Genomic DNA, 16,212 nt, shown 5'->3' with positions numbered 1-16,212 from the left:
AGATTTTTAATTCTAAAAGAAAATTGATCCCAAGATTAAGAAACGTTTTCTTCAGCCTGATGAACTATAACACAACCAGGCTGAGGGGAATTGAGCGATCCCAACAATAGACTTGGGACAGCAATTGAGCAATAGCAACAATAGAACTGTGCTCTGCTTAGACAAATTCACTTTAAAATGTGCTACAACTCAGTGCAGCATCCCCCACAGATATCTCACACACATTTGCCAATACTCACTCACCAAAGAAGCAGTAGATGACCCCAAAAAGGCAACACATGGCACAAATAATAGATGGAACGAGTTGATAGTTCCTTTCCACCTCCAGGTCACAGTGGTTCACATCTTTGTCCTCATGGCCTGTGTCCATGAGGTTAAAGTCCAGTGGAGAGGTCATAGCTATTCAACGACAACAGGGGAAGGAGCAAGAACGTTAGGTGGGTCTGTCCATCCAATCAGAGCACTGCAAGTCCTGCAAGAAAAAGACACAAAACAAATAGAATTAGATCAAGAGCAAAATAATGTGGATGCTGGAAATCTGAAATAAAAGAGCATTAAATTTTCATTAAACCAGTGAACCATTCCATTTTGCCCATGGAAAATCAGGATGGGACCAAGTAAATTTCCCTCAGTGCATTTGTGATGTTGTAGGTATCGGTATGGAGCTCAGCAGCTTATGGAACTTATGACATGTGTCTAACTGCAGGGCAAATCCAAGGAGATCCCAATTGAATTATTTCATGCTGATTAACAGATTAGTCAAATTTGGCCCAATTTGGGCTTGAATGCATTGGCTCTTTATAAATGCACCACTATGGTGCCAAAATGTCCGTTTGCAAATGGATGGCCTGTGGCAAAAGTGTTTCCTTCATGGTGCCTAAAGCCACACTTGCAATAATGTAAAAATAAATCCTCCCTGGCAGCATATGTCCAAATTTTAGGGCATTCAACACAATGCAAACAAAAATCACCTGTTGCCTAAAATCTCACATACTTAGCACCTGCATAACAGAAGAGACAGGGAAAGAAATATGGCTTTTTATAATTAATACATAACTAAACAACAATGACTGCATTTTAAAAGTAATCCAATGGTTGTAAAGAGATTTGGGACAGCCTGGGCATATTAAAGTGCTATATAAATGCAAGTTTATTCTATCATTCTAATATGAACACTTTAACTCATAACATAGGTAATTTGAATATATTAATCAAACATGAATATCAACCAAGTCATACAAAGCACAAGGGCACAAGTTTATGCACAGAATAGAAATTAATTTGCATTGGCATATTTTTGGGACAGTGGCTGCACCCAAAAGGATATTGCTGCTGCTGGAACTCACATGTTGACACAATTTACTGTATTTAACAGTTTCATATTCTTGTTTATAGCTGCAGAACTAAATTTTAGTCTGGGTCCTGTTCAAATACTCTGTGCTCAAAATCAGAACTATCAGAAGCAAAGGTTATTTTGAAAATAGTTGCCGATCGGGAAAATATATTCTACTCTCCGAAATGTTGTACATGTAGGTAGTGCTGTCTCTCGGGCAACTCATGTTGTAGTGTTTGATATTTGGGAACTGCTGGTTAGAGACAGTCAGGGAACTGCCCCTGTGCCATAGATGAAGTCTACCCATAATCTGCTCATTCACAACTTCACAGGGGCGAAACTTCATAATGACACGGCAGAGACTCTGCGCAAAATATCTGCTCCCAGGTTCCCTTTAACCAGCAGTCAGCTTTGGCTCAGTGCATAGCACTCTCACCCCTGTGTCAGAGGTATGTGGGGTCAAACCCTACTCTAGAGACTTGAGCAGAGAATCCAGGCTGACACTTCAGTTCAGCATTGAGGGAGCACTGCATTGTCAGAGGTGCCATCTTTCTGATGAGATGTTAAACCAAAGTGCGCCTGATAGATCCTGTGACACTTTTGAAAGAAGGGGCATTCTCCTGGCCAATATTTATCCCTCAACCAACATCACTAAAACATTATCTGGTTATCATCTCATTGCTGTTTGTGGGAACTTGCTGTGTGCAAATTGGCTGATGTGTTTCCTACATTACAACAGTGACTGCACTTCAAAAAGTACCTCAGTGGATGTAAAATGCTTTGGAATGTCCTGAGGTTGAGAAAAACCCTGTAAGTCTTCATACAATATCAAGTTAGCTGAACAACATGAGATTTACATCATCTACCTCTTCGGTCTTTAGGATTATGAAGGTTTGATAGAGTAGACTTACAGAAGATGTTTCCAATTGTGGGGGAGACCAGAATAGGGGTCATAAATATAAGATGGTCACTAATAAATCCATTAGGGAATTCAGGAGAAACCTCTTTCCCCAGAGAATGGTGAGAATGTGGAACTCACCACCACAGGGAGTGGTTGAGATGAATAGTATCGATTCATTTAAGAGGAAGCCGGATAATCACCATGAGGGAGAAAGGAATAGAAGAATATGCTGATAGGTGGGAGGAGGCTTGTGTGGAGCAGAAAAACTAGCATGGACCCGTTGAACCGAATGGCCTGTTTCTGTGCTGTAAATACTACGTACTAGGTTATGAATATGTATGTTCCTTCCTTCCAGTTCTGAAACATTAAACAGATTCAGGCTCCAATCTGTGCTGAATTAGCTGATGTGGGGAAGATCAATCAGAGTTCCTATTCCTGGTCATTATCCAGTGACCCTGGCTAGGAAATGCATGTGGGTAGATGCACAGCAAGAACAGAATTGGGCTTCCCCCACAGTTGATTAACCTGCCAACACTTACTGCCTGGGCTCACTCATAAAAATTGTCACTTGGGTAAGCTACCAGAGGCTCTTAAAACCAAATCTCAGAAAGAGTGAAAGGCTGCAGAACAAGAGGGAAGAAACAGGCAACAGACAGCGACAATATATGTTTACAAGTACTGCACACATATCTGAGGGAGACCAGACTGAACCACTCGTCCGCACCTCTTAGTAGCTGGTTTCAGTGAGGGACTGATGTAACAGAAGACAAAATCCTAATTTTATTCCTATTACTTTGGAAAATGTAAGCATTGGAGGTGAAGAATGGATCATGGTATAATAAATAAATCTAACTAATTCTATGACTAACCCCCCATGTTCAAAGCCTTAATTCGTGATACTGTAGATGGGATTAGGAGCTTTGTTAGCTTGTTGAACAACACAAATATTGTTAGAGGGTCAGAATGGCCAGCTCCGAATCTCAGAAACTGGCCAGGGAGTAAGCAACTAATATTCATGCTGTATAAATGAATCTTAATCCTAGATACATTGACGCAATTAGCAGCTTTTCCTGCTCTGCTGCTAAACAGTCATTTCATTCATCTGACTGATCTGCTTAGCCCACTGTGAGCCATCTTATTATCACTAGAGCTGTTACATTAAACCTTATTGCTCATGACCAAGTCAACAAGCTTGTTCCTCAATGGTCCCAATTGATGCTTCGTGTTCTCCTACCCCAGACTGCTGCCAATTCTGAAATGTCAGCTTGGTTCAGTCAATAGCAGTTTATGGGCTCAAATCCCACTCCAATGACTTGAGCCCATAATCTAGACCTGACACCCCAGTGCAGTGCTGAGGGAAGCGATGTGCTGTCTTTCGGGTGAGGTGTTCAAAATATGGCCACGTCTCCCTTCTCAAATGGGAGTGAAGATCCTGTAGCACTATTTGAGGAAGAGCAAAAGAGTTCTAGCCAACATGCCCTCCTCAACTTAACTAGTCATTCAGCTCATTGCTGCTTGTGGGATCTTGCTGTGTGCAAAATAGTTGCTGCATTTACCTATGCAATAATAGTCACTGCACTTCAAAGTGATTCACTATATGTGAAAGATGTTGAGAGATGTGATTCATTCAGGACAAGAATGGTCCCTCCTGACTGGAATTGCCTTCTGCCCTCTAATTTTTTAAACTTTGCAGCTGGTAATACCTGCAGAAAATGATGCAAGTGCATACCAGTCAACTAAGTGTTGGTTTTGTCTCATGTAGTACACAGTGATATTGGCTTTTGTTCTGCTGGGAGATTTGTGTTCGACAGGGATGGCAGTTGGAACACAGTTTGACATAAAATTGAATAGATGATTATAACGCCAAGGTACTTTGCATTTTCATTCAGAATGCTGACAAATGCCCCAAACCATTAATAATAGGCATGAGCGACTATAAGCGCATATCTGCTAAACAAGCGGTTTGACAACATGGACTCCTCAATTAAACCAACATATACATGGAATGTTTGGACCTGAACCAAAGATGACCCAAAGATTAGGTAAAAATACACATGGTAGCTCTTGCTCAATGAATCCTTCAGGCTCTCGTAACTATTAACTTGACCTCCAATGAAATCATTATTGAATGATCAATGGAATCAAAAGATAAAATTACTGCACCAGGTTTCCCCTTCAGCTCAGTGAGTATATCCAATAAGTACCTGAAGCCTATAGTCCATTTCTGATCCTCAGTCCATGCTCTGTTGCCCTCAGCTAAGGTGGTAGTTGGGGTGCTACAACCGGCCTGCACCTGGGCTGTTTGACTGCACCCACACCGCCCCACCCCCGCAACTATCCCTGGTGTGAGGCATCACACACTATCCTCATTCTGTGTTTGGCCACTGGGTGGCAACAGAGACAAACTGATGTCCAGACATGCACTTCCACAGATGTGCAAGCTTGATTTTACTGCCATCAAGCTACTATCTAAATTATCCAACTTGAAAGGTTACAGGCTAATTTGAAATGAATCCAAATGGGGTTGAGTTGGATGACTTAAGACTATTGAATGTGGTTAGACACATTGGTGATGTTGGATCTATATTTAGGTGTGGGCAAACATTACATAAGAACATAAGAAATAGGAGCAGGAGTCGGCCATTCAGCCCCTAGAGCCTGCTCCGCCATTCAATAAGATCACAGCGATGATGAATTCATCAGGTGAGAACCAGGCCATATACAATAAGTTGAAAGGGGTGAGGACGAGGAAAATGAGACTGGCAAAGAGAGAATTTGAAAATAGAATGGCAGTCAATGTAAAAGGGAGCTCAAAGATCTTCTACTGGAATGTAAATAGTAAGTGAGTAGTAAGAGATGAAGTGGGGCCTATTAGGGACAGAGAGGGTAATACATGCTTTGAGGCGCAGGGCAAGGCTAATATACTTAATGAGTACTTTGTATCAGTGTTCAGAAATGGAGGCTGACAAAATATCAGTGGAAGAAGAGAGTAGAGGCAATGGATAGGATAACAATTGAGAGGTGGGGAGGTACTAAAAAGGCTGGATATGCTTAGGGTAGATAAGTCACTTTGTCTGGATGGCTTGCATCCCAGGTTGCTAAAGGAAGTTGAAATGGAGATAGTGGAAGGGCTTGCCATAATCGTCCAGTCTTCCCTGGATATGGGGGAGGTGCCAGTGGATTGGAGAGTGGCAAATGTGACACTCTATTCAAGGAAGGGTGTAAGGACAGTCCGAGCAACTACAGGCCAGTTAATTTAACATCAGTGGTGGGTAACGTTTTAGAAAATATAATCGGGGAAAATATCAACAGACACTTATAGAGTTCGAGTTAATTAAGGATAGCCAGCATGGATTTGTAAAAGGCAGATCATGCTTGACAAATCTAATTGAATTTTTTGATGAAGTAACAGAGAAGGTTGATGAAGGGAATGCGGTGGATGTCATTTATGTGGTTTTTAAGAAAGCATTTGATAAGTTACCACACAAAAGGATGGTTAGAAAATTGAAGCTCGTGGAATAGGAGGGTCAGTGTCCAATTGGATAAAAATTTGGTTTATGGACAGAAAACAGTGAGTTTTAGTAAATGTTTTTTTTTCAGACTGGAGGATGGTAAACAGTGGTGTTCCCCAAGGGTCAGTGCTAGGACCACTGCTGTTTTTTGATATGTAAAAATGACTTGGATCTTGGAATACAGAGTAGAATCTCAAAATTTGCTGATGACACCAAACCTGGAGGTGCAGCAAACAGTGAAGATGATATGAACCACCTGCAACAGGACATGGATAGGCTAGCAGAATGGGCAGAGAGGTGTCAGATGGAATTTAATACTGACAAATGTGATGTGGTGAATTTTGGCACAAGGAATAGGAAGAGACAATATATATTTAATTGCCCAGTTCTAAAGCGTGTGCAGGAACAGAGGGACCTGGGGGTGCATGTGCATTGATCTTTGAAGGTGGCAGGACATATTGAGAGAGTGGTTAGTAAAGCACATGGGATCTTGGGATTCACAAATAGAAGCATTGAGTACAAAAGCAGGGAAGTTATGCTGAACCTTTATAAAGCTGTTAGGCCCCAAATGGAATATTGCATCCAGTTCTGGTCACCACACTTTAGGAAGGATGTGAGGGTCCTTGAGAGGGTGCGGAGGAGATTTACCAGAACGGTTCCAGGGATGGGGGAATTTTAGTTACAAGGTTAGGTTGGAAAAGCTGGGTTTGTTCTCCCTGGAACAAGGGAGATTGAGGGGAGATTTAATAAAAGTGTACAAGATTATGACAGGCTTAGATAAGTTAGACAAGGAAAAGCTGTTCCCATTAACAAATGGCACAAGGACTAGGGGACATAGATTGAATGTTTTGGGCAAAAGATGCAGGGGAAATATGAGGAAGCACTTTATTACACAGCGGGTGGTAATGACCTGGAACTCACTGCCCACAAGGGTGGTGGAAGCGGAGACGATCAATGACTTCAAGAGGAAGTTGGATGGCCACCTGAGAGAAATAGAATAGCAGGACTACAGGGATCAAGCCGGGGAGTGGGACTGACTGCATAGCTCCGTGGAGAGCCAGCATGAACTCGATGAGCTGAATGGCCTCCTTCTGTGCCGTAAATGACTATGACTGATCATCTACCTTAACTCCACTTTCCCACCCTATCCCCATATCCCTTAATTCACTTAGCGTCCAAAAATCTATTGATCCCAGTCTTGAATATACTTAACAACTAAACATGCACAGCTCTCTGGGGTAGAGAGTTCCAAAGATTGGGCTTAAGCATTTCAGAGGCCACCTTTAGTCAGGTTGCTCGAATAATACTGGGCTTGTGAAGACTGAATACTGCACAAAAACATTCATCTTAAAGTGATGACACATATTGTGAAATACATTAATATTGGGAAAAGTACTTTGGTGTATATTTAAGAAAATGGGTATGTTTAAAATGAATGAAACTCACAGTCAACTGTTCCAAATGTTTCCCAGATCTCTTTCCCTCTACCCCCAAGGGTGCTGACTATTGCTGAGGAACAGTTGTAAAAGCACCCAATATATTCCGGCATCTTGCCCAAGTTAATTGAAACAGATCAGATTGGTTTTGCGACTATCAACAACAACTTGCATTTATATAGCACCTTTAAGGTAGTAAAACATCACAAGGTGGTTCACAGGAGCATTATCAAACAAAACAAAATGCGACACTGAGCCGCATAAAGCGATATTGGGACAGATGACCAAAAGCTTGGACAAAATGATAGGATTTAAGTAGACTCTTAAAGGAGGAAAGAGAGGTGAAGAGATTTAGGAGGGAATTCCAGAGCTTGGGGCCTCAGCAGCTGAAGGCACGGCCACCAATGGTGGAACAAAGGAAATGGGGATGTGCAAGAGGCCAGAGTTGGAGGAGTGCAGATATCCCAGAGGGTTGTAAGGCTGGAGGAGGTTACAGAGATAGGGAGGGACAAGGCCTTCGGGGGGAATTTGAAAATAAGGATGAGAATTTTTAAATCAATCTGCTACAGATGATTATCACAGTGGAGAGTCCTTCAAACTCAGGGCTTAAGGAAAAAACAAATTAAAATGATCTAAACACAATGCTAGGAGAAGCTCTCTGTGCCAAACCTCTCAGCAAATAACAAGTGTAGATGAAAAAATACACATGTCGTACAATTCCTCCCTCACTTTGAGGGGAGCAAAGCTGTTAAACACACATCTGTGAGAAGTCCCCGGAAATATACTAAGGAAGGGCCCCATTTGTCAGGAGGGTGCTCCCTGTGTTAAGTGGATAATGGATTTAGTGCATCCAGTCCATTTAACCCCTCTCTGACCTTTATTACTTTGACATATGTTGGGGTTAGTTTGTATCTCTATTCGTGACAAGTGCTGTTACAAGCCTTTTCTTTTAAGATCACATACCACATGTTGGTCAGTTCACAGCAGGCTTAAACAATAAACCTTTTGAATGGATTCTTTTTAATGTAAAGTTTAAAAATGCTCAGTAAATGGTGACTGTGAAATGGTGTGTGGACAAATTTACATCCAAAATTCAAGTGCTCCCTCCAATTACTTGATGTATAGTTACATATTTGGTTTGCCTCGATCTGCAATGAAATGTGCATTTTAGGTGAGCTCATTATTAGTGTACAGGTTGGTTGGTAAGAGCATCAGGGGGCCAGTCTTTCGTTAACCAAGGCCACATGCGTATTTTAGTGGGGTCCCATTTTACCAGATTGATAGTTTTAAGGACTTTGACTATTTTAACATGTTGCTGGTACCATGGTGACCACGACAACAGCAAGCTGATCTCAGTTCTCTTCCACTACCTGTCTATCCTGCCCCTTCACCCACCCACCCACCCACCCACACACACACACACACACATAGTTTCTTTTGATTTTAAAGCACTATGGAGTAAAACCTTCAGTGCCCCCATTCCTGGAGCACACTGGAGGAGAGTAACGTGAAACTTCCAGTCCATGATTTTTTATTTCATAAATTTTTATGGATGCAAACTCAGAGGTGGGTGTTACACAATCTCCTAATATATCTGGGCAAAGGGCTTCAAAGTAGAACTGCTTTTTTTTTTCTTTGGGTCATTGTGCAACAATATTTTCCAGGTTCTGATTTCTATCCAGTGCCTCCTGCTGGAAAGTATGTCCATGTCCACGTGGATGCTGGATGACAACAAGATCAGACTCCACTGCTATCAAGCCCATTGACAGACTTTCTGGGCTTAAATGAAGAGTGCTACAAAAGACATCTGGAACCCATTCAATAGGACCCAATCCCAGACAACGCCTTCAGGGTACAAGATTTAAAGTCAATCATCAAACAATTTTAAAAAGGGCAAGGTTGCTAGAAATTAAAAGCTTCAGAGAGCACTTAGTGGAGTTCGACTTTATAAAAGAGACGCATCAGTCAATTTGAAAGCAACACTCAGCATTAAGACTGCAAAGAGGAACTCTCCTTTAGAGTTTGTCATGAAGATGTTGCCCCATTAAATTGTCAGGTAATTTTTTTTAATTGTTGTTTGAGATGGAGGATCCAGAGGCATCATAATGATCTAAGGTACAAGTGATGCAAAGGTACGATCTGACACAACATCCAGCACTGTGTCATGTATTCAACAATAATAAAACTTTCCCAACTACATGGCCTGTGCTCCTATTAATAGACTGGCTTCAATGAAATGAAGCCTGCAAGAATTGAGTATCTATAAAAGATGATGCCAATGAACATTTCTCAATTCAGAAACAATGGTGGTCTATTCTGCCATAGTCCTGCAAGGGTTAATAAGGGCTTTCCTGCCTCTCTGATAAGTCTGGAACCCCTCAAAGTTCACAGCACATTCTCCATCAAGACAAACAAATCCATCTCTTTCTGCCAAAAATAAAGGAGGATTCCTTCAGTGACTGGACTGCCCCATCTTGGAGAGTCAGCGTGTGACATTTCACATGACCTGCGAAATCCACACAGCCGGCCGAGTGAGTCATTGCAGAAACATTCTCCCCTTCACATCTGGTTAATAGTTTTCAAATTGTGGCTGCAACAGACTGGGGATGAGGCTGGAAGGTCTGGCAGAAGCCCATGCATCATGTGAGAGACGAGGAGTTTCCACAACTACTTTCATTGCAGATCTCACCACAAACAAAGTCTGTTTTCCATTTCCCATTTAAGGGTCTGTCATGTTATGAAGAGAACAGGCAAGAGGAAACCAACCGAATTGCTGTAACAGACTGAACTCTTACCCAATATAATAGAGCCTCTGCATCAGCACAATAGCATCATCATGTGGAGTATTATTTCTGACAGTCTTTTTCCTAACACTTCAGCCAATATACCGTAATCTAACCACAGTTTAACAAAGCAAGATACTTGTAGCCCTTTCAATGTTTTTTCTAAAGAACTTGCTGGCTTACGAATTGACCACAACACACAGCTAGGGCCAATGCCAATTCTACTCGGTGAAACACAGGGAACGACAGTCTCAACTGAGTCAAGTCTCAATTGTATTTCCATTTGGTACTATTCATGAGCTAGCACTCAAAGATGCTCATCTAGTCACATTCTCTATACTTTGTGGTTTAACCCAATCATGCCTTGTCCACCAAAAAGTGCTTTTTGAAACCAAATTTTCCCAGGCTAAATGAACACAGAAGACTGTGAATTTGCACAAATTCCTCAGTATATTTAAATGACAAAACAATGTACCTTCTTCTGCAGAATTAAGAGCTCAAGTCTTCAGAGTGGGACTCGAAACCATAATATTGTAACTCAAAAAGCAGCATCTTACCCACTGAGCCACAGTTAACAGCAAATCATATCTGTTGATTAGTGTTCTATAACAAAAGTAGCAAGCATGCTGCCACTTTGTCTCTGGAGGTCTATTCACATCCATGTGAAGCAAAAGGTCATGCAGTCATAGGAGGCCAATTATACTCCTGTAGAGCGAGTCACTGTCTATTCTGTTGGTCCCAATCTGCTTCATCATCATTGCTATCTCACCAGGAATGCATGTTCCATATGACTGGAGACTGGTACAAAGCTGTGACACATCCAGCATGGGCAGGTTAGAAAAGGAGAATATTATTTAAATGGAGAGAGACTGCAGAATGCTGCAGTACAGAGGGATCTGGGTGTCCTCATACATGAATCACAAAAAGTTAGCATGCAGGTACAGCAAGTAATTAGGAAGGCAAATTGGATCTTGGCCTTCGTTGCTAGAGGGGCGGATTATAAAAGTAGGAAAGTCTTGCTACAACTGTACAGGGCGTTGGTGAGACTGCACCTGGAGTACTGTATACAGTTTTGGTCTCCTTATTTAAGGAGGGATATACTTGCATTGGAGGCAGTTCAGAGAAGGATCACTAGGCTGATTCCTGGGATGAAGGGGTTGTCTTATGAGGAAAGGTTGAGCAGGTTGGGCCTATACTCATTGCAGTTAAGAAGAATGAGAGATGATCTTATTGCAACATATAAGATTCTGATGGGGCTTGACAGGATAGATGCTGAGAGGATGTTTCCCCTCGTGGGGGAATCTAGAACTAGGGGGCACAGTTTCAGAATAAGGGGCCTCCCATTTAAGATGGAGATGAAGAGGAATTTCTTCTCTCAGAGGGTCATTAATCTTTGGAATTCTCTACCCCAGACCCAGTGGAGGCTGGGTCATAGAATATATTCAAGGCTGAGTTAGGCAGATTTTTGATCTACAAGGGAGTAAAAGGGTTATGGGGGGGAGACAGGAAAGTGGAGTTAAGGCCAGAATCAAATCAGCCATGATCTTATTGAATGGTGGAGCAGACTCGAGGGGCTGAATGGCTTACTCCTGCTCCTGTTTCTTATGTTCTTATGTGTAGTTGGCACACACTTGTTTCTTCCCTCATCGACTGAGGTGACTCTTTGAAAGAGCCCAAGACTAAAAAGAAGGCAACCCAAACCCCTACACTCTCACTAAGGGCAAATGTGAGGCAGCCAAATATTGAACCAGAGGCACAGGAATAAATGGTGTAGACTTATTGTCAGAAGGGTCTTATTAATGTTGCAGGTGGGAGGAATGGTGGCACAGACAGAGGATGTTGTTGATGGGGCTGGTGTAGCTCAGAGAACATCATAGGGCTATTAATGCAGGGCTACAAGTCGAGCTTTTAAGCCTAAATCCTGTCAATCAATGATCGACACACCTTTAAAAGCTTCCTGCTTTGCTCCCCAAGGCGCATTCAAAAATTTCAACTGCCTTTTTTTCCCCTAGCCCTTCCTGGGCTCCAAGTTACTTAGCAAGAGCAGCACAGTGTGCCTCATCAGGGCAGGTGCTTCTCACCTCCACACTGCAGGCCATTCACCCAGAGTATGTAAATGACCCCATCTCTGCGATCTGGTACAGTGTCAACGGTCTGCTAACATTAAAGGGTGAAAGTCCTGGCCTGCTGCCTTTCTACTCCCATACAGCGGTCTGCAGAGTTTCGGGCCCTTTGTGGCTGCTGTTGAGGTATCGCGCGTTCTCCTATGGTCTGACATCATCTGAACATTGATGGAATTGACTTTCCTTGTCATATATTGATGCCAGGGCTTTTGATGGCTACATGTGTACCATCAATGAGACCTTGCACTTCAAGGAAGCCTCCCACCTGATGTTCTGCCCTCATGTTCTGTTGCCTCCTTTCCATGGGGAAATGGACAAAAGTGCTTCCCTTCATCCCGGCAAACAAGGTTCCTGCCACCTCCTTGATGCATTGATGATCCAAAGTCTAAGTACTGTGGCAAATGTTACCACTGGTGCCTTTGGTTGTGTAAAGGTTCAATCCTGCCGTGACTTTCCTCACAATGGCAGGGCGCTAGAGTCCATTATCAAAGATTTTATAGCAGAGCACTTGGAGAACAGTGGTAGAATCGGGCAGAGTCAGCATGGATTTATGAAAGAGAAATCATGCTTGACAAATCTACTAGAATTCTTTGAGGATGTAACTAGTAGAGTTGATGAGGGGGAGCCAGTGGCTGTGGTTTATTTGGACTTTCAGAAGGCTTTCGACAAAGTCCCACATAAGAGATTAGCGTGTAAAATTAAAGCGCATGGGATTGGGGGTAGTGTATTACAATGGATAGAAAATTGGTTGGCGGACAGGAAACAAAGAGCAGGGATAAATGGGTCTTTTTCCGAATAGCAGGCAGTGACTAGTGGGGTATCGCAGGGATCGGTACTAGGACCCCAGCTATTCATAATATACATTAATAATTTAGATGAGGGAACTAAATGTAATATCTCCAAATTTGCAGATGACACAAAACTGGGTGGGAGGGTGAGTTGTGAAGAGGATGCAGAGAGGCTTCAGGGTGATTTGGACAAGTTGAGTGAGTGGGCTAATGCATGGCAGATGCAGTATAATGTGGATAAATGTGAGGTTATCCACTTTGGTAGCAAAAACTAGCAGGCAGATTATTATCTGAATGGCTATAAACTGAGAGAGGGGAATGTGCAACGAGACCTGGGTGTTCCCATACACCAGTCGCTGAAGGTAAGCATGCAGGTGCAACAGGCGGTAAAAAGGGCAAATGGTATGTTGGCCTTCATAACAAGAGGATTCAAGTACAGGAGTAGGGATGTCTTGCTGCAATTATACAGGGCCCTGATTAGGCCGCACCTGGAATATTGTGTGCAGTTTTGGTCTCCTTATCTGAGGAAGGATGTTCTTGCTATAGAGGGAGTGCAGCGAAGGTTTACCAGACTGATTCCTGGGATGGCGGGACTGACGTATGAGGAGAGATTGAGTTGGTTCGGATTATATTCACTGGAGTTCAGAAGAGTGAGGGGGGGATCTCATAGAAACCTATAAAATTCTAACAGGACTTGACAAGGTAGATGCAGGCAGGATGTTCCCGATGGTGGGGGAGTCCAGAACCAGGGGTCATAGTCTAAGGATACGGGGTCAACCTTTCAGGACTGAGATGAGGAGAAATTTCTTCACCCAGAGAGTGGTGAGCCTGTGGAATTCTCTACCACAGAAAGCAGTTGAGACCAAAACATTGTATGTTTTCAAGAAGGAGTTAGATATAGCTCTTGGGTTTAAAGGGATCAAAGGATATGGGGGGAAAGCAGGACCAGGTTACTGAGTTGGATGATCAGCCATGATCATAATGAATGGCGGAGCAGGCTCGAAGGGCCGAATGGCCTACTCCTGCTCCTATTTTCTATGTTTCTCCCTGTGCTAGATCTCATCTGCAAGCTTCAGGCGAAGGAGTCACAGCCTCCCTCGCAAAGTGGAGAAGTCAGAATGCAGGTCTGCTCAGGTAGGCTCAAGGAGCTATTCTGAGGTGATTCCTGGGCCAATTCAGAGCGGCACCAGGCACCCAAGATACGAGCACACCTGTCTGTCTTTCCTTGGCCTGTACTTGCCTAACCTCCTTCAAATTTAGGACAGACACTAACAGCAGACTCTGTGGAATGCCCATGCTGAGCAGTTGGCAGCAGCAACAATCCTGGGGCTTGGGATTTTTGCAAAGAGACCTGTACAGGCAAAAATACAGCAGCAAACTGCTGGGAACAGTTATATAATGTGGAATAAACCAGTTCAAGCCATCTCGCAAAAAAAAACCCCATGCAGTCCCAGCTTTAAGAGTGGAAACCCAGTCGTGAATAATTTGGAAGCTGAGAAGTGCCCATTTTATAGCAGCATACAACAAGAACTTGCATTTATATCGTGCCTTTGATGCAATAAAATATGCAAAGACATTCATAGGAGCATTATAAAACAAAATTTGATGAAAAGTGAGAAGCCAAGAAAACAGAAGCAATTCATGGTGGGGCCTATTTACCTTAATGTGCATGAAAACCAGAGATATAATGAGGGTTGCACACACTCTCAGCACGACCCCTGAACATTTTTTTAATATTTAACGACTGCCGATTTGGGAGGGTGACATTGCTGGCACCTGGGTGCACTCGTTTTTTTCTCTCTCGTCAGCTATGTCTTAGTTGGTCACACCCTTGTCTCTGAGTCAGCAAGGTTGTGGGTTCACAACCTGCACCAGAACTTGAACTGACTGACACTCTAATGCTATGCTGAGGGAGTGCTGCACTGTTGCAGCTGCTGATTTTTGGATGAGATGTTAAACCAAGGCCCTGTCTGCCGTCTCAGGTGGATGTGAAAGATCCCATGGCACTATTTTGAAGACGAGCAGGGGAGTTCTCCCTAGTGTCCTGGTCAATATTTATCACTCAACCAACATCAGTAAAACAGATAATCTGGGTCATTATCACATTGCTGTTTGTGGGAGCTTCCTGTGTGCAAATTGGCTGCCATGTTTCCTGCATTACACTTCATAATTACTTCATTTGGCTGTAAAACACTTTGAGATGTCCTGTGGTCGTGAAAAGCATTATTTAAATGTAAGACTTTCTTTCTTCAAACAGAACCAATCCCCTGACCTACAGTTTAATCCTTGAAAGGCTTTTGAAATCTACTCTGAATTTGGGACACTTCTACTTCAGTTTTACATCAGCTATTTTATTCTAACAGAGCACATTTGTTAAAATTTTCTGAAAGTAAGTGAGCAGAATGCATTTTCCTAATTACCTTCAGGTCTATTTGCTCAATACAGTCTGTGCTATTATCATTGCCTTAACAATAGGGAGTTTAACATGGCACATTACATTAGTCTAGATGTATTCAGGCAGCACAAAAGGAGACACTGTCCAAGCAGACCAGCAAGAATTACCCATTTCAGTGCGGCAAGAATTCCTCATGTGTCAAGCAATGCTCAGTATTAATTAGAAACGATTGAAGAATATTACAATTCTTGTAGAGCATGAGATTCTTTTCCGTAGAAACAAAACTTGACATTCCCATCAAGGCAGATATTCATGCCCACATATTTCACACGAGACTATTAGGAGATGACAGAGCATCATTGGGTTTATTAAATCATAAACCTTATGATTGGGTTATGAATAAATTCAAACTTGTTTGCTATTCATTCATGTTAAATAGATTTTTCGCCACTGCTACCCCTCTTAAAATGAGGCCTCTATTCCTTAATGCTCTGACTGGAGTTGGAGCCTCCCAAATCCTTGGTGTTTTCCAATAGCATAATCTCTCCTCAACCACGTGGTGAGATAGATTTTCCCTTCAAAATAGTGGAATGTTACCTATATTCCAAGAGTTCAAGGTCATCCTGATTTGGAGATTTGACTGTGTTTTCCTCAACCAGCAATTTTTCAATATCCACATCTATATATTATAAATAGAACTGTGCATTGGGCACATACTTCCTCTCCATAAGCCTTACTTCCTGTTATGATTTTGGATCACACTTTTGTGCCAAAATTTACCATTTAAATTGTAATGTCAACCGTCACAATGTAGTTGCAGGCTCTGGCCTCTAAGTGGCTCTGTGGAGGAAGTTTCTGAAGTCTTTCTTAATTCCATTGCTATCTTGTAAATGAAAAAAAAAACTTATATTCATCAACTGGCCATGGGCAATTTACTAGTT

The 16,212-nt window shown here is 42.4% G+C and overlaps 1 protein-coding gene across 1 annotated transcript in view; it reads right to left on the bottom strand.

The window, feature by feature from the left end:
• The window catches only part of LOC137358706 (transmembrane protein 198-like), an 87,450-nt gene that overhangs the window by 37,807 nt on the left and 33,431 nt on the right, over positions 1-16,212 (bottom strand). The window contains exon 2 of the mRNA XM_068024938.1: positions 244-472. Coding sequence (XP_067881039.1) covers positions 244-397 — 154 coding nt within the window. The 5' untranslated portion in view covers positions 398-472. The remainder of the gene's footprint in view (positions 1-243; positions 473-16,212) is intronic.

This window comes from Heterodontus francisci, chromosome X, assembly GCF_036365525.1.
Source record: "Heterodontus francisci isolate sHetFra1 chromosome X, sHetFra1.hap1, whole genome shotgun sequence".
Lineage (NCBI taxonomy): Eukaryota > Metazoa > Chordata > Chondrichthyes > Heterodontiformes > Heterodontidae > Heterodontus > Heterodontus francisci.
Note: the sequence above shows the minus strand (reverse complement) of the source record. Positions and strands in the feature narration are given on the sequence as shown.